The sequence below is a fragment of the Chrysemys picta genome, chromosome 9 (assembly GCF_011386835.1).
Source record: "Chrysemys picta bellii isolate R12L10 chromosome 9, ASM1138683v2, whole genome shotgun sequence".
NCBI lineage: Eukaryota > Metazoa > Chordata > Testudines > Emydidae > Chrysemys > Chrysemys picta.
In genome coordinates this window covers 23706190-23724494 of record NC_088799.1, presented here as the reverse complement: position 1 = coordinate 23724494, position 18305 = coordinate 23706190, and the positions used below count along the sequence as shown (strand labels likewise).

General features: G+C 39.4%; 1 protein-coding gene across 8 annotated transcripts in view; it reads right to left on the bottom strand.

The window, feature by feature from the left end:
• Window positions 1-17622, bottom strand: part of VEPH1 (ventricular zone expressed PH domain containing 1) — a 147631-nt gene extending 130009 nt beyond the window's left edge. For 3 of the 8 annotated variants that reach the window (XR_010590589.1, XM_005286983.4, XM_042853688.2), the window contains exons 1-2: window positions 9585-9723; window positions 3294-3581 (exon numbers count right to left, since the gene is read on the bottom strand). Coding sequence is in view for 5 of the 8 variants with exons in the window: in XM_005286983.4 (XP_005287040.1) it covers window positions 3294-3431 (138 nt within the window). In the remaining 3 variants the exon portion in view is untranslated. Of the gene's footprint in view, window positions 1-3293; window positions 3582-9584; window positions 9724-17283 lie in introns of those variants that run through there. The other 5 variants (XM_005286984.5, XM_024102548.3, XM_042853687.2 and 2 more) reach the window with 5 other exon arrangements.
• Between the last annotated feature and the right edge of the window lie 683 nt (window positions 17623-18305).

Here is an 18305-nt window from a genome sequence, read left to right as displayed (position 1 = left end):
TAACTATTCCAAGTTGTAATTTAACACAAAGGAATAATTTGTGCTCCTACAAAAAAATATGGATTAAATTATTAAGACTGAATTTTTGTAGTCCCCCATTTTGAAGCTATGGCTTCCCTGTTCAGTAGATGTGAATGTATGTGCCTAGAAATCCCTGGTTTATATTTTTTCTATTTGTATATTACTATAATATTAAAACATTTAAATGTCAACTCTAAAAAACATTACATCCAGGAGTCCAAATAACTTGTATTATGCAATTATTTAGACTCACAGACGTAAATGGAGATATTTCAGATTTACACTTGGAACAGAAATTGATTCAATAGGCCTGATTCTCTGTTTCCCTGCATGCTGTGTAGTTATTTACCTCTGTGCAAACTAGATCCAAAATGCTACCGAAACATCCATTTTGTACTAGTGTAAATGACTACATTGGAGGCTCAGACGCAGTATATACAACAACTAACCCTCATGCTAAACTATAATATTCTACCTCAAAGAGGCACAGAGGCCAGACACAAGCTAAAAGAACAGGAGTACTTGTGGCACCTTAGAGACTAACAAATTTATTAGAGCATAAGCTTTCGTGGGCTACAGCCCACTTCTTCGGATGCATGTTCCACTCTATATGCATCCGAAGAAGTGGGCTGTAGCCCACAAAAGCTTATGCTCTAATAAATTTGTTAGTCTCTAAGGTGCCACAAGTACTCCTGTTCTTTTTGTGGATACAGACTAACACGGCTGCTACTCTGAAACCAGACACAAGCTAAGTATTCATCAAAAAATATGTTACTTTTACCTGCTAGCCATGGAAATATTTAAGAATTTGGGCTAAATTCAACATTCATTTACAAAAGGATAACTCTGGAGTACCTCTATTAAATCCAGTGGAGTAATTAAATCCACTGGTGTATATGAGCACATTGGATGTACGTTTTAAGCTTTTGGGGTGATCAGTTGACTTACCCTACCACATATATCTGATCCTGCAATTTGGCTTTTCCTCCTTGCAATTCCAGGAAATCTCTCCTCCTCTTGTTAAAAAGAGTTTGCTTTATTTTTTAAGATAAAAATTTGATAAAAGCAGAAGTAGAATAATATGGAGATAGCCAGTAAGGTGTTGGCCGGAAACAGAAACAAGCAAGAGATTCATACTTAAGTTTGCATTTGTATTCACTAGCTGCCTTTTGGCCATAGAAAGATGTACAGCAGAATACTCTGCAACTCTAGGAGTCTCCCCACATACCTGGGAAAAATAAATACACCTCGACAGCTCAAATTCTGAATTTAAAAATTGTGAGAAGCCTTGCTCCAGAGCAATAATGAAGTATATCACTGAGCACTGCTGCCCTCTAGTGGGAATTAGCCTTAGGGAATTTAGAAGCACAAGAAATCCTTTGTTCTTTAGGATGTAGCATGGTTTAGCAGTTTAGCACGAAGTATCAGTGGCAAATTCAGTCCTTTTGTCTCAGAGGACTATGATGGGAGGGATATCTGGAAATGCTGATAATATGCCATTAGTGGAAATATACCAGGAATAAGTGGAGTCAAGAGCTAAACTAATTTGAATAATGTTCTGGAAAAATGTGCAACGGTAATTGCTGTCAAAGAAATGACCCAAGGAAAGAATTGTCTCTGCACAATGATTTCCATAATTGATGATTTAGAGCGTTTGTGGCCACAAGCAACAGTGTGTTCAAAAGTTCTGAAAGTTAGAGTTTGGTATGTTGCCAAAATCCATTTAAAATCACTATGATATCCAGAAAAGTGCATGTACATTGGCTAGTTCAATATATTAGGGTCTTGTTACAGCTGACAATTTCTCTTCTGCAAGCTGATGTATATTCCAATCAAAAGTGGTCACTATGGGGATTTAAGGGTTTGCAAAATGGCTCAGGCTCAAGGCCGCTCTGAAATATAATTGAGGAATGGATTGGGCTGACCCAAGCATTAACACAAGTTATGCTTTAGTCAAACACAAGATACTGGACTCAATGAAGGGGTAACTGGGTGAAATTCAGTCACCCATGACATACATGAGATCAGATTAGATGATCTAATGGTCCCTTCTCGCCTTAAACTATATGAATCCATGATACAGAAGAGTTAGAGAGATCTAAACCGATAAACAAATAGTTTCTTAAAATGCTTTCAGAGTATCTTATCTCTGTCTGTCTCCTACCAACTCCTGCAGTAATTTAGCAGCTGAATTCAGCAACATCAAAATGTGGCAGGGAGGGAGGGAAGTTTGACTCTATAATAAGATAACCAAAGCAATAAGTAACCAAATAATTAAAAGAAGCTACTCATATGAGAGGATGGGTGGGTGAGAGGAGGAGTGGGAGAAAACTTAGAAGAAAAGGGCAGGAGGAAGAGAGAGAGAAAGAAAGAGGTGAAATTGAGAAAAGGTGAAAAACTAAAAACAGAATGGATTGAGAGAAAAGAAAATCAAGACTGCCAGGGAGTGGGTGGGTGAAGAAAGTGTCCATGTCTTTGCGTGATAGCAACGTATAGCCCTGGAATGACTGTGTCTGTGAGCACTTCCCATTCATTCTCAGGTCCTCCAATGAATATCCATCCTTCAGCCTTTGGCTCCAACTCCCTTCAGTGTGCTAGTTTTCATACTCTCTTTTGGTCAGATTAACAAAAGATCAGTACTGGACCATGCTGATAGGTTATCTGTCAGCTGCTCTGGGAGTCCCACACAAGAGCAGAAGATAAACTGGCAAAGAGAGCACACTTGAAGGCATGAACTGGTGGCTCAGAATACGGAGAATTTAAGCTCTCCTCACAAAGAGTGCTGAGTACCAGGTCAACCTATTATTTCTTATGCTGCTCTGTCTCCTTCAGAAGCTTATAGAATGCTGTAACGGAGCTGAGAAAACTACCAATGCAGGGACTCCTCCTGTTAGGGGCAATTCCCTCAGAACAAAATGTCAGAAATGAAATGATGGCACATGCATTCTTTATTTCATTCATGGCCATAGCATGACTTTAACATCTATTAATCATGTATTAACCCTCAATACACTATAAATGGATGCTTAATATGAAGTGTGACTAAAATCAGTTTAAATTATTTTTCTTAAAATAAAATTCAGCAGAATGAGAACTGAATGCAAGAGCTGAAGTCTTTGAATCTGACATTTTGTTTAGGACTTTTGTGGTTTTTAAAGGGTTAGATTTATTATCTGTTTTTGGTGTTCTGCTTATTCTGTCATTGTTTTCTGACCTTTCTTTTCATGATACATTATCTCATGCAGAAGGATGGGGGAGCATGCCTTACTTACTGGAGATGAACTAATTATTTTTATTTGCTCAAGAGCTTCTGACAGGCTTCCTTCTATCTCAGCATCATCTAAGGAGAATAGATCCCCTGCACGTGAAAGGTCCTTTTGTCCCAAAACCAGACCAAACAGATGATGCATGGCTTATGTGTTCTGCCAGTCAGACAAATCTCTGCTTGTACCATGTGCTTCAGTCAAATGAGGCTGGTGATGTAGCAACCCATAACCCAGTCAGCAGTTTATTAGGTACAGTAAACCTTTTGCACATTTTGAGGCCTCTTCTGCCACGATCTGGAAAAAAAAATGCACACATTAGCAAAAGTCTGGGACTGTCACCCTGTGATTCACCAAAGATTTTTCAATGACTGCTTGTGAAAGGTACTTAGCCCCTCATTCAGCAAAGTACTTAATAAGCATGTGCCTAACTTCAGGAATGTGAATAGTCAAAAAAGTTAGGCATCTGCTTAAGTTTATTACTGAATCAGAGTCTACACAGATAGCTATAAAGAAAGAAGCCTTCTCTATTTCATTCTATTCAGGTTGTTATACTATCCTCATCACCATGATATCTGAGCACTTTCCAAAAGGGTATTAAGTGCCACGACTAGCATCTGTCACAGATGACTCTTTTTTTACCCTCTCCCCAGAGAGAAACTGTGTGAGCAGGATATGTGTGTGTGTGTGTGTGTGTGTGTGTGTGTGTGTGTGTGTGTGTGTGTGTGTGTGTGTGTGTGTGTGTGTGTGTTATTACATGCACACTCTGCCTTCTCTTTAGGCACTGAACAGGTACAGCAGGCTAAGAACAGTGCCCCAAATCTGAACTGGGGGAGAGACTGGACCCAGAAAGCCAGATTATGCAACTGTTACTTATGATGAACTGGGACTACGCATGCGAGTAATGTTTTCACAACTGAACCCTGATGTATGAAAAAACCCTGCAATTAGGATGAGCTAAGAATCCTTTTTCCACATACATCAGCTGTAGGCAAATCCTTATGTACAACAGCTGTCCAAAATTCCACAAGAAATATTTTAAATATTGCATGCTTTGTGTATTTCTTGCCTACTTTAAATTATGCTGTTCTTTACCATTGATGATGGGAAATTATCTGCTACCTGAATCTTGCAGGACATCAGTATTAGTGGGATAAACCAAGAGATATCTGTGGTGTTCAGATATTAAAAAGATATTAATGGTGCTGGTAACCTGCATAGTGCAGCAAGAACAATTCACTAAGAAACCACAACAGATTTCCCTTGATCTGAGTACAAGGACCAGGTTTTAATACCCCTAAGCATGATGAGCAATACCTGACTCCATGAGAAATCCTATTGATTTCAGTGTGGCCATTCAAGGGTTTGTAAATGGCTGATCTATCCCTTTAAGGGCAGTGGAGTCCTGAGGCCAGCCAACCCTGTTCCAAATAGGGTGACCAGACAGCAAGTGTGAAAAATCGGGACAGGGGGTGGGGGTAATAGGAGCCTATATAAGAAAAAGACCCAAAAATCGGGACTCTCCCTATAAAATCGGGACATCTGGTCACCCTAGTTCCAAAGCATGGTATCTTTAAGAACAGGTCACTCTGGGAAGGATCATCATGTGACTACCTGCTGAGAATTGTAAGTGCTCTGAGCTAAAAGGAAGCCTACAGGCAAAAGGGAGCTGCATGGAGGCTGTCTTGTGGCAGAGCTAGGATGATCGTCTGGGGCAGGATTCAAGCACAGCCCAATGAAGTAGGGCTGTGGAGACCTTGCTCCAAGGGAAGGAGGAGTTTGAGCATGTTATGTTCATAGCATTCACACAGAGAATTCAATAAAAACATAAATAATAGTGCTGGAGAGTTGCAATATAGGACTACTTTCTTTCTTAAATTCCAGAACCCTAATGCACAAGAACCCAAAACCTGAGAGACAAAGCAAGCTGTTCCTTAAAACAGAGAGGCACAGCCCATCTTACTCCAAGCTAGCTAGTTGCAAACTGACAGCAGGTAGACCCAGATCACACACATCCCTACAGTGCTCCTTAATTTGCAAGCAGGATCAAGAAAACACCCTCAAAGTTAAAGTTACAGCTGATAATTTAAAGAGTTTTCAATGCACTGCAGAGCACAGGGACTGGGGGTAGGATAAGACGTGGGGGAAGGTCTCCAAGGGCCAAAGTGGGACCAGCAGAGCTCCAAAGCTCAGAGGGAATTGAGGAGCAGAGAGAGAGAGACAGAGCCTGAACCCCTGAAACAAGGGTAAATTGGAAGGCCTGAGGAAGGGCTAAAGGAACTGTGTATTTGTTTTGTGAGGAATTAATAAATTACAGTCCAAAAGAGGGTACCTTATTTTAAACCTCTTGGGTGCATGGGAGTTGATTAGAGAACCAAGAGGGGAACTGAGGCAAGGTGACTGCAGTGACTTGTTCCAGGGCTGTGCTCTGCAACAGGCCTGAATATCAAGAGGATCTAGAACAAGTGGAGCCAAAGTTCACTTTCTGAACACTCAGAAATGATAAAATCATAGTGAGCAGGAATACGGGCAAGGACCCTTCAAAGACTACAATATCTCAGATACAGTTGGAGTCAGGACCTGCAGCTCTGCAATGACAGAAATAGTCTGCTGACTGAGCGGATGCGCCAAACCTGCGGAAAAAACGCAGAAATTGGGCTTGTTTTTGTCTTAATTGGCATGTGAGTTGCTTGTTGGCTAGTTTCTGGCTTGTAGCTTGTTGCTTGATAGTAGCTTGTTGCTTCTTTTTTTTGATCGGCTCCCCGCAAGCTGGGGCAAGGGGGAAAAGAGTCAGGGATGCACAGTAGGCCCACCACAGTACCAGACTGCACGCCGGGGGAATCTAGTCACATAGAGTGTTGGGGTTCTCAGGGATTGTCTTGTTTTGAAATGGGATTAGCTTGATTTTGGGGTTATTGTGAAAGTCGGGGTGCTTATTTACCCCATGAAAGTTGGGAACTGTGTGACAGACCTTACAGAGAAAAGAATGAACCACATGAGGAGTACATTCGCAAACACTCACAAATATATGCAAACAGCAGCTAACCTTCAAATTTCATCATAATCACAAGAGGAAACTAAAATACACATCACATGACCCCAATAAATTAAACACAGACATTAGAAGAAAGGTTACAGGCCCACTTAAAACAGTATGAAATCTTTTCTGAGAAGGCAAAGAATAAGAAAATATTTTCTCAGAATGCATCAACTCTGTTTCATATAAAAATGATGGTCTGACAACCTAGAGGTATGTCTTAAGCCAACACAACCTAAAACACTCTCTTTTGTCCTTGAAACAGAGTCTTCATTTTGTAAGACCTCTGCAATGTGTCTATCTACCCTATCTTGTCAATGCCTAACTTACTTGGTGACTCTTTAACATATAGATCTTTGACACAACAGAACGCATAAGTTAGGTATGGAAATGAGCTATTAGATTATCTGTCATAGCCCACAGCCAAAGAGAATTGATCCCTATTTTTTATGTCCAGTCCAGTTTTAAATGTCCCAAATGATAGGGCTGCCACCATTTCCCTTGGAGAACAATTGCACAATTGAATAGATGTAATTGTCAAGAAATTTGCCTGATATTTCGACTAAATATTCCCTTACTTTCATTGTATTAGTCCTTGTTATTCCCCACTGCATAAATAATTCTTCTCCCTTTTTCAAATATCTTAGATTTATATTTCAACTGCCAGCCACCATTTCCTGAAGCTATACAGACTTAGCTCTTGAAAGCATTTCACATGAGAAAATTCCTTCAGCCCCTTTATCAGTTCTACTGGTCTTCTCCAAAGTCCCTCCTGTTTGTCAATATCTTCCCATAATGGGGTGTCACGAAATGAACACAACATTCCAAGTCACTGCAGAGTTACTGTGAACTGTACTACTACCTCCTGTTTCATGCCAATAAGACTCCTCCAGAGGAGTAAATATGCCTAAATGTTGACAATAGGTGTATTTATAAATGGAACAAATTCATAAAATAATCAGAGCGAGGCAACTTCAGCCTAATCACTACTGGCTACCATTGTAGGAGATGTTTTCACCCCTCAGCCAAAAGGCCAAGAAGCTATATCACTGGATATATATATGAGTACATAGATGTTTGATATAAACAGCGCAATTTATTAATATAAGTATATGTAGCATTGTTCATGAGTTAGTAGGTTCAATAATGTTGTTATTGTTGCTATACACTGCAAATGTCTTCCTGAGTCTAGCTCTGAACAGCTACCAAGACTATTGGTGAATTTCTGCTCTCTTTTGCATTTGTATAAATTATTTCAGTGCCATACTCTAGATTTATACCAATGTAACTGAGCAGAATTTGCCATAAGTGTGCAAACAGGGAAGTGTGAATATTCTGAGTTTTGAAAGAAAATCATGTCTGAAAGTGTTTGGAGGTTTAAGGAGAAATGCATGTAGCGTAAGCATGGTAAAGGCAGAATCTTGCAAAAAATGAATTATTTGTGGGGTGGTTGGTTGTATGGTGGGGCTGGATAAGAAAGGTGGTGTAAGAGTCAAAAGATGGGATCAAATGTAACCATATTTGCCTGGAATTTCTGCATTAAATCAAGCTGCTGCATTACTGCTAGCAATCTGCCATACAGAGCCTCTAGAAGTGACAGGGAGTGCGCCTTAAATGAAACCTATGCATACTATTGTTTATAAGGAGCATGGCTCAAAACAAGGCTGGACTTAGGTTTTGCAGCTCCTGATCCCATCCAGATTCCTCCTTTTAGAGAAATCTCACTTATTCTGTGTACTTGCAATATTGAGGCTGTTTCCTACCTGCCCAAGACCTTCTCACCTCAATCTGTGGTGACCCCTCTCCATAATTTATTTGAGTGACTCCATGTCCACTGGTGACCCTTTGTACATACACATTGACCAAAAAGCCAGGAGATGAAACCAAAGGGCAACTCTCTAAGGGATATGCAGGGAACTCAATCTCTGCAGCAGCCTGCAGGCAGCAGAACAGGTCAGGGATAGCATTTTGACTGGAGGGCTCAGTGCATGCATGCATGCAAGACCGAGAAGAGCAAGGTCTTAATGAAGGCATGTATACTGTATAGGTCTGAGGCATCCTTCGTATATAATTAGCATAGAGAATCCCATGCCGAAGCAATATGTATATTATATGGTCAAATATGAAATTTTTTACTGTATTTCTAATTCCCATGTATAGTTTCCACCAGCCCACTGATTGGTCATACCTGTGTGATACTACCACGTAGAATTGCTGTCAATCCTGGGTAAGAAGGCTCTGAAAATGCCTACTCATTGCATACACATTTCATTTATTTTTGACACACCATTAAATGGCATTTTAAAAAATGTGGAGAGGTTACATTATGGAAGATGCTTCAAGTTGTATTGATTTAAAAATATATAAATGCAGTACCAGCAGGCTGTCTCCAAAGCAAAATTTTATCAGTACACATAATAATTCTTGTCATAAAGAATCCTCATTGATTCTAAAAGAATGAGGTTCAGTCAGGTGTCTCTCACAATGGATCATACAGACTCAAGGCCACACAAACTCATCTCACCTGGGACCTTAATTTGAGTTCTACCTTCAGTGTTGTAAGTAATCAGTTCACATATAACCACCTATGATCTGTTCAGATCTCTTATATTTGTAATTCAATGTACCGGGCTAAATTTATAATCTCACTTACACTAACTAGCTTTGTGCCTTTTTTTCAGAAACAATTGTAAAATGTTAAACAAAGGTCAAAACTGATGCAGAGCGCTGAGGACTTTATAGGAAATAATTCAGTGAAACAACAGTCTCTACTTAAATAACATGCCCAACACATAGGGTGACCAGACAGCAAATGTGAAAAATCAGGACAGGAGTTGGGGGTAATAGGAGCCTATATAAGAAAAAGACCCCAAAATCGGGACTGTCCCTATAAAATCGGGACATCTGGTCACCCTACCAACACACTGAATTCATCCTGCAGTGAGCCTACTCTTTTAGATTTTATATTTTAACTACAAAGATTTGTATCAATGCAGCAGATTTTACTTTTTCCGGACTATTCACAACAAAACGGAAAGAGAGCTAGTAAAACCTGTGCAAATTAAATCAACCAAAATGAAAGCACAATGGACTAGATTCTCCTGTCAACTACAGTGGGGTAATCAGGAGTAACTACATACAAGTCAATGAGAAGTCATTGATATAAATGAGAGAAGCAGGCCCACCATATTCATATTCAGTATTTCTTACATTTAAAGATGAAAATCCACAGAACAACAAATACAAACAGGTGATTTTTTTACCTGTGCATGACTCCCCAATGACATTCTTTAGTGGCACTTACAGCTGCAGAGTTGAAACTCGGAGTTGATATTCAGCTTTGCCTTTGTGCTACAACAGGCAGCATCCAAGGGCATAACAAGTGGAAAGTTATGGAATTTACTGTTAACCAGTGAACCTGAAGCTGTTAATTACAGTGCCAGGAGTAAGGAATTCAAGGAATGCAGACTAAAGCGGCCTAAAAGTTACCAATGGCTTGATCAGGTGACTAGAATGAACCTAAATGCAGAGTGGCCTTATCTGAATGAAATGCTCTGTTCCTAGGACAAATTACAAAGCCTACTCAAAGTGAGTGCAGTGTGTTTCTAATAGAGAAAACAGAACTCTCTGTGTTAGTGAAAAGCTATCCTTCCCTGGGAAGAATGTAAAAAGACCCCAGTAAGCTTATGCTTTTTGAAAGAAAGAAGGCAAGTGAATAAAACAACCAGAAGAAGCTTTACTATCCCAAAGAATAAATGTAGCCATTCCATAAAACAGCTCATGAATACAAAGGAAGGCCTGAACTTTACTTGAGCTTTTATCATCAATTTAATAAACAGCATCACACAATCTCTGCACACATGACCTACAAAGATGCTTGAGTCACGACAAGCCTGCTGTCCATGTCCACTCTTTGAACACGCACTTTGATCTTACAAGTTGAAACACAAGCATGCTCCCTTTGAGTTTTTGGAAAGGATATTTCACCTACAATGCTCCTGAATTTTAACTTCCCAAGACTGCCTTGTGGGGGGTGGGAGCAGAACCAAATCTAAGCCAGCAACAATGCATTAAATGGTGATCAGCTCTCCAGAGATATGTGGTGAAATAAATGGGTTATAAGTACCTTCAGGGGGAGAAAATACCAGGTATTAAAGGGCTGTTCAGTCCAGCAGAGAAAGACGTAAGAAGAACCAGTGACTACAAGCTGAAGCCAGAAAAAATTCAAATTGGAAATTAGGCAGACATTTTTAACAGTGAGGGGGATTAACCATTGGAACAAACTACCAAGGGAAGTGGTTCATTCACCATCTCTTGATGTCTTTGAATCAAGAGTGGATGCCTTTCTGGAAAATCAAACACAAGTTATTGGGTTCAATACAGGGCTAACCGGGTTACATTTAAGGGCCTGTGATATACAGGAAGTCATGATTTAATGGTACCTTATGGTCTTAAACTATGAAATTCAGCACCCAATGAAATCAATGGCAAAACTCCCATTGATTTCAGTATAGCCAGGATTTCACCCACTATATCTCCTCAATGGATAATTAGTGAAGTGGGGCCCTTCCTTCCAGTCACTGAGTCTACCCTTCTTCAGAGGTACTTGAATTTTCAGAGGAGGAAGGTTACAAGCATTGTCTGTTTTAATTTAATTTAATAAAATAATTAATAATAATACCATGTGTGATTGGTAAATATCATTATATCCACGTTACAAATGGGTAAGTTGGTGCACAAAAATGTTAAGTGATTTACCTAAAGTCACACAATCAGTCTCTGGTAAGATCCGCAACAGACACAGGGAGTCTGATTCCTATTCCTCTTCACCAAATCACTAGACCACACTACTCCTCTAACTGGGAATATGGATAAAAAACATAGTTTAAGACAACTACTCTAGTGATATATAGGGCCAAATTCTCTGCTTGTGAAATTCTTTGACGTCAATGGGAATTATGCCAACAGACAATTTGGCCCATAGTGTTAGAAGCCAATACTATTGCAAACAATCTTTGGAAATCCTCCCACATTCACATCAGGTTGGTCTCAGTTTATATTATAACTAATTAGAGACCAAACTGATATATGTGCATGTTTTAGTCACCAAAGCACAGGATATTATTCAGCTATGCTGTCACTGTTTCAAATGGAAGATTCTAAATCCCTTCCTCTCTCTGAGGAAAGTGATCTTTTGAGGCACACTCCAGAAACCTGTGAAGGTGTCTGCATCTGCTATGGGCCAGATTTTCAGCAGAGCTCAGCTCCCATTTAGGCACCCTCCTCATCGCCAGATTACAAAAAGGATTCCAGGCCTTATTCTCCTCTCATTTGTACCGATTTTACACCAGTGTAACAGCAATGACTGCAGTGGATTTACTCCTGATTTGTACTTCAGCAAAGGGAAAATCAGGCATCTCAATCTCTCATAATGGTTTAGCTCCCTGCCTCAAACAGATTCCATTTTGCAGTTTTTATAGAACATATTAAGGACAATGCCAGAAAACATTTCCTTACTGTATGCTCTCTGAAATTGAGGCTACCTCTTCAATAAGCTACAGTGTCTTAACTTCTAATTATGACAAATCTCCTTAAAAGTTTCATTATGTAACACTGCTGAAAAGATTTACACATGCAGAACATTTCAGCTCTTATAAGGAGAAGATTTTAAGCACTTCCTTGTTCATTACAAGCTTATGCTGTTTGCTTCTTATTATCAGATAATTTTTATTAATTTGAGCAAACCATGGCATATTCTTGTGATTAAATACAGCCTTTATTCTCTTTGCTTCTCTGTACAAGGAAACTAGTTTCATAGGCCACTAAAGTAACATTTCCTGTAGGGTCAGGGTGGTTGGTAATACTTCCTCAAAGGATGGTTCCTCAACCCTCCTCATAAGCATCTTGATGCTATTTCACCTACCTCTGTTCTCTGCTATAAAACGAGTTAGCATCTAAGTGGCTCCACCTCCCTAAAATAAAATAAAAAATTGTGGAACAAGCATGCCATTTGCTACCATCACACTCTTCGCTCTGCTTGTGTGTGTTTTACCCCTCCCTCTACCCTGACTTGTCTATTTTGATTGTAAGTTCTTCGGGGCAGTGACCATCTACTCCTCGTTGTTTGAACAGTACTTGGCACAATGGGGCCCTATTCTTGGTTGGTCCTTCAGCTACCATAGTAAACATTAATAATAATTAAGCAGAAAAAATGCCAGACACATTACATTAGGTGCTCTGCTTCTTCCACTGGTACTCTATGCATTTCCAGATCTAAATCAAAGTCCAGCTCCTAATTTTAATGTCTATTTTAATGTATTTTAGGACCTGTTTCTCTTTCCATAACCCACTGAGACAGATGCACTCTCATTGGGGACCTTGAAGATATTAGTGTCCAAGGTGATCTCTTGGTAGCTGGAGGCACAGCATTCTTATCAGAACTCCTTATTAGGGGCTGTCAGAATGAAACCCTAGCCTGACAGGTTTCAGAGTTTGATGCAAAACACTCACCTCTATGCATAATAATTGCTCTCATAATTGAAGAGAAACAATAAAAATTCCAAGTATAAAGGCAACTGGACCTAACTGTGAGTCTTAATATTGCCTTAGGTGCTTAGATTCTAAATAGATAAATTAGAAATACAAGTGGTCTGGGCTGGAAATAACATTATACTTAAGCAAAGCAAATTTTGCAAGAATTGCAGCCACAGTCTTTATTTTTGAAGTATTTATAATGAAAGTATTGTTGCTAATTTTTGTCCAGATAGTGCCATGTCACTGAAAACAGTGTAAAAAGGGGGACATCTTAAATGTGTGGATTAAGTTGTTCCCCAAGCAACTGGAGCATGCACAACAACAACAAAATACAAAGAAAGAAAAAACATTCCTAAGTGGTTTCTGATTTGGGGCACCTAGTTTCAGACATTTGGGGCCTGATTTTCAAAGGTTCAGACCATCCTTTGTTGCCTTCAACTGAAGTTGTAAAAAATCAGAGCCAAGCTTTCTTCAGGCTGAACATCCAAAAATGGAGGCACTCAATGGTGGCTACTTCAGCAAGTGCTGGGCTAGACCGGTGAATATCTTGTGAGGGAAGTTACTTAGCAATGCACACCAACATGTGCCCAGTTACAAAAGTAGGTTGAGCACACAGCACAAAATCCTGAGTGATGTCATATCCATGATAGGCTCCAGACACTCAAACCCATTACAGATAGCTCCCGTCTGCTCCTAAATCATAGAATCATAGAATATCAGGGTTGGAAGGGACCTCAGGAGGTCATCTAGTCCAACCCCCTGCTCAAAGCAGGACCAATTCCCAACTAAATCATCCCAGCCAGGGCTTTGTCAAGCCTGACCTTAAAAACCTCTAAGGAAGGAGATTCCACCACCTCCCTAGGTAACCCATTCCAGTGCTTCACTACCCTCCTAGTGAAAAAGGTTTTCCTAATATCCAACCTAAACCTCCCCCACCACAACTGGAGACCATTACTCCTTGTTCTGTCATCTGCTACCACTGAGAACAGTCTAGATCCATCCTCTTTGGAACCCCCTTTCAGGTAGTTGAAAGCAGCTATCAAATCGCCCCTCATTCTTCTCTTCTGCAGACTAAACAATCCCAGTTCCCTCAGCCTCTCCTCATAAGTCAGGTGTTCCAGCCCCCTAATTATTTTTGTTGCCCTCCGCTGGACTCTTTCCAATTTTTCCACATCCTTTTTGTAGTGTGGAGCCCAAAACTGGACACAGTACTTCAGATGAGGCCTCACCCGTGTTGAATAGAGGGGAATGATCACGTCCCTCGATCTGCTGGCAATGCCCCTACTTATACAGCCCAAAATGCCGTTAGCCTTCTTGGCAATAAGGGCACACTGTTGACTCATATCCAGCTTCTCGTCCACTGTAACCCCTGGGTCCTTTTCTGCAGAACTGCTTCCTAGCCATTTGGTCCCTAGTCTGTAACAGTGAATGGGATTCTTCCGTCCTAAGTGCAGGACTCTGCACTTGTCCTTGTTGAACCTTATCAGGTTTCTTTTGGCCCAATCCTCTAATTTGTCTAGGTCCCTCTGTATCCTATCCCTACCCTCCAGCGTATCTACCACTCCTCCCAATTTAGTGTCATCTGCAAACTTGCTGAGAGTGCAGTCCACACCATCCTCCAGATCATTCATGAAGATATTGAACAAAAGTGGCCCCAGGACTAACCCTTGGGGCGCTCCGCTTGAAACCGGCTGCCAACTAGACATGGAGCCGTTGATCACTAAAGCCTTGGACAAGGTTGTGATCTAACACATCAAGGTAAGATAGCTCCTGAGTGCCATCATCACTGGGCTAGGACAGCCCTCATTTGAAAAAAAAAAAAAGATCTATAGTAGTAGGCTGGTTTAAAAGTGTATCCAACAGGAAACTTGTGGAATTCCTCAACTCCTTTCACCTTTCTCCAAACTCCACTCTTGTTTGTTATGTGTCAATTTGTTGTGGACATTATGCATGGTTATGTTTTTAGGCTGCAGTGTGACATAATGGTAGACATGCTACAAAATCAGCCCATTTTGCTTAAGTTGGAGTATTTCCAGTAAATTTTAATGTTGTTCTTTACTCTGGCACCAACTAACAGTGGGAGCCAATAGCTCTTTGCTTTCTATTTTTAGCATGGACTAAAGGAAAAGGGGGGATTCCAAAATTTAAATAAACACAAAAAATCACAGAGGCTTTGTAATATCCCAACACCACTGGATCCTTCCTCTCATAGGTACCTCTCGTGCATAGTAAAATCAGGCCTGGGTGCGTTTCCTAGTTACCTTTGGTCTGAAAGTCTCCTCAGAATGTTCATATGCACAATGAATACACAATACACAAAATATTTGGGACAAAATATCCCCAAATGTTACTCTAATTATTTGATTTTAAAATGTTATTATTACAGATCATTGGCTAATTAATCTAGAACACTTTGTCCTGCAATTTTTCAATAAAGTTCTCAGACTTTTCAGTGAAAGAAAAGGATTAAAGATTATTTTGAAAGAGCATCTTTTTCACAAAGTCTGAATGGACTACAGCAGTTCTCATGGGATTAGCTGCATACATTTAAATTCTTCCCACAAGACATCTATTGTTTTCTACATGCCTCTCACTTTCATTCTGTCATGACAGGTTTCCACACTTCATTTTGACTAAAAAACCTGTGGATTCTGTGCTCTGTCAGATGAAGCAACAAGCACTGACAAGTCGATTAATTTTAAGGTTTTTTTTTTTAATTGATCAACTGTTTTATAAACACATTGCTCTGGTTATTGTGTGGTGGAACATTATTGACATCTGATTCTCACATACAGTTTGGAAATTTTATTTTCATTAGACACATCTGTAAGATATATTCTCAAGAGTTATACACTGAATCTTCAGATTCATCTCTCCGAAGGAAAGGAATTTCTACCAAAATCAAAGCAATATATATTCTCCCTTGTATACTTTGGAACAAAACTTAAGAATTCTTTCCACAAACAAAACTAGCATGTGAAGTATTTCTCATATGATAATCTGAATTTCATAAACTGTTATACCTTTATATTTTAGTGAATGTTTAGTTTTTAAGAGTCTGATTCTGCTTAATCAAACCCAAATTACCACTGATCTCTGTGGGCGTTTTGGCTGCACAACCAAAGCAGGACATAACTGCTATAGTAAATACAAAAATATACACTTCCACTTCCAAGGGCTGAATTCACAACCCTCTTATTTCTTGACAGAAAAATATCGTATATAGCTAAGACTCTTAGTATATACTTGACATTTCACATACCATAGAGATGCAGTTTTCTTGCAATAAGACATAAAGAATAAAAAATCATGGGGTTTAATGTACTATGCAACATACAGCCAGCTTTAATTGTGTTTAATGTGACAACACTTTATGAATCCTATTATGACTTATATTTTGTTAAATGCCAACAAATTATCTCTTTTGGGTAAATATTTCTGAATATCTCTAATATCTGAAAATATTATATTAAATATAAATTACATTATACTTACAAGCAAAAAAACTACACTGTTTCCTACCCTTAAAGGAAAATTATTAAGTACATCATAGAACGCATACCAGTACACTCATTGTCACTATGATACTATATAATGCTGGTATTTTAAAATGTTTCTTGAATGAGATCTCAATCCCTGAGGTCATTTTTCTATAACACGGGGGTGGAATGGGAAGGGAACTCAATTTAAAACCTTACAAAAGTAAAAAAAAAAAATCTTTTTGCCATTTATGAGAGAGTGAGAGTGGAGAGACTTACAGAATGAAGAAGCCAGAGGGAGACTGCGGGAATAGGCTTGTAAGAAGTCCACTAGCAAAGTGAAGGTTGAAATGTAGTAATAAAAATGAATTCAGAGTGGCTGTCCCATAGAGCCCTCTACAAGAATGATTATTGAACTAACCCTGAATTTCCTTCATGTGTCTGACAATCCAGTGGGCTTCTCTTTAGTAAATCTTTTAACCGGGCCAGTGCCTTCTCTAGTCCGAATTTTATTCAGAGTTGCCCTGAAACTAAGGCAGTAATAGTGCATTACCTTATATAAAGTGCCTGGGAGTGGGGTTGGGATAGGGAATAAAACAAAATGCAATGAACCCCGGGGGCAGAATTAAGAACATTGTAGGATTAGTGCATATGCTGCAACACACTATGCTGGGGAAACATTGCTTTACTTCTCTATGGCATTTGAAGCAAGTTTCCAACATGCACTGTATGTATATTATTGAAATACACTTACACAAGCATAATAACTGTAGTACTTGAATCCACACAAACTAATCAACAATAACTATACAACTTTTGCTCTCTCAGAAAAACTATTTCATTATTTAATATTTGGATGTGCTATTGTACATTTGTATTGCAGTAATTATTTATTCATTGTTGAAAAATCCTACACAAATGCATATTCATTTAAATTAGTTATTCATACCTCTCAGAAGGGAAACCTCTGAAAAACATTAACAACTGAAGACAAAATAGTTGGTCTTAGAGAAAGTCTGATAAAATCCATTACAATTGTCAGAGTCCCCATTTCAGCCCCTCTCTCTGGTATGTGAAGCTGCTGGCTCAGTGCATAGCCTTGTCAAACCAACCGTACAGTCTATTCAGTTACCCTGGAGTTGTCATGTGGAATCAAGCAAACAAATATCTTCTCTCCATTTCCCCCAACTCTAGCATTCAAAAACAAATCAGAACTAATACTTTGCAAAGCTTAGCTTCAGCAGCAGCCCAAGTGAAAATTCTCTGAGCTTGATATGTAATTTGAATTAGTTAAAAGGATTTATCTAACAGCCAGTGGTTACATTCAGTTAATGAATAACCTGCTTAGAGTATGAGGAAGTTTTAGAAGTTAATATAAATTATGGGGCCTCTTGTCAGAAATCAGTAAGAGATTGAACCTGTTCATTAGTTTGAGGATAGGCAAGCCAAAAGGACGAAAAAGAAAAAGTGGAGCCCATTAAAGGAAAGCTATTGTATCAACTGGCACTGTCTGTATCACACCAATTCATCGAACTGAGATAAGCCAGTCTCACTTGCCCAGTTTAGACCAAATGTCAGGGCAAGTCTAACTGATACAGCCAGTAACATGTACCCAAAGCGTGGCAGTTATACTGGAGAAATCCTTTCTAAATCCAGCCATGTTTTACACATACACTGTACATGCTTTCCTTGAATGTTAAGCATGACCGGCTACATTTTCTTCTTCTGCTTTGCTTGGACAAGTATGTTACAGCTTCTCAGTGAATTGGCCACAACTACTGCCAAAGGCAGCTATGCACCACCATATTCTCTCTTCCATGGTCTGAAACTGAGCTCTCTTCGTAGTGTATGAAAGTCTATGGGTATAGCCCCAATCAATAGCAGATGATGATGCTGAGGCTGAAGTTTTTCCAGTGACAGCAGAGGTGGCATCAAATGGAGCATCATCAAGAGAAGCAGACTATATTGGGA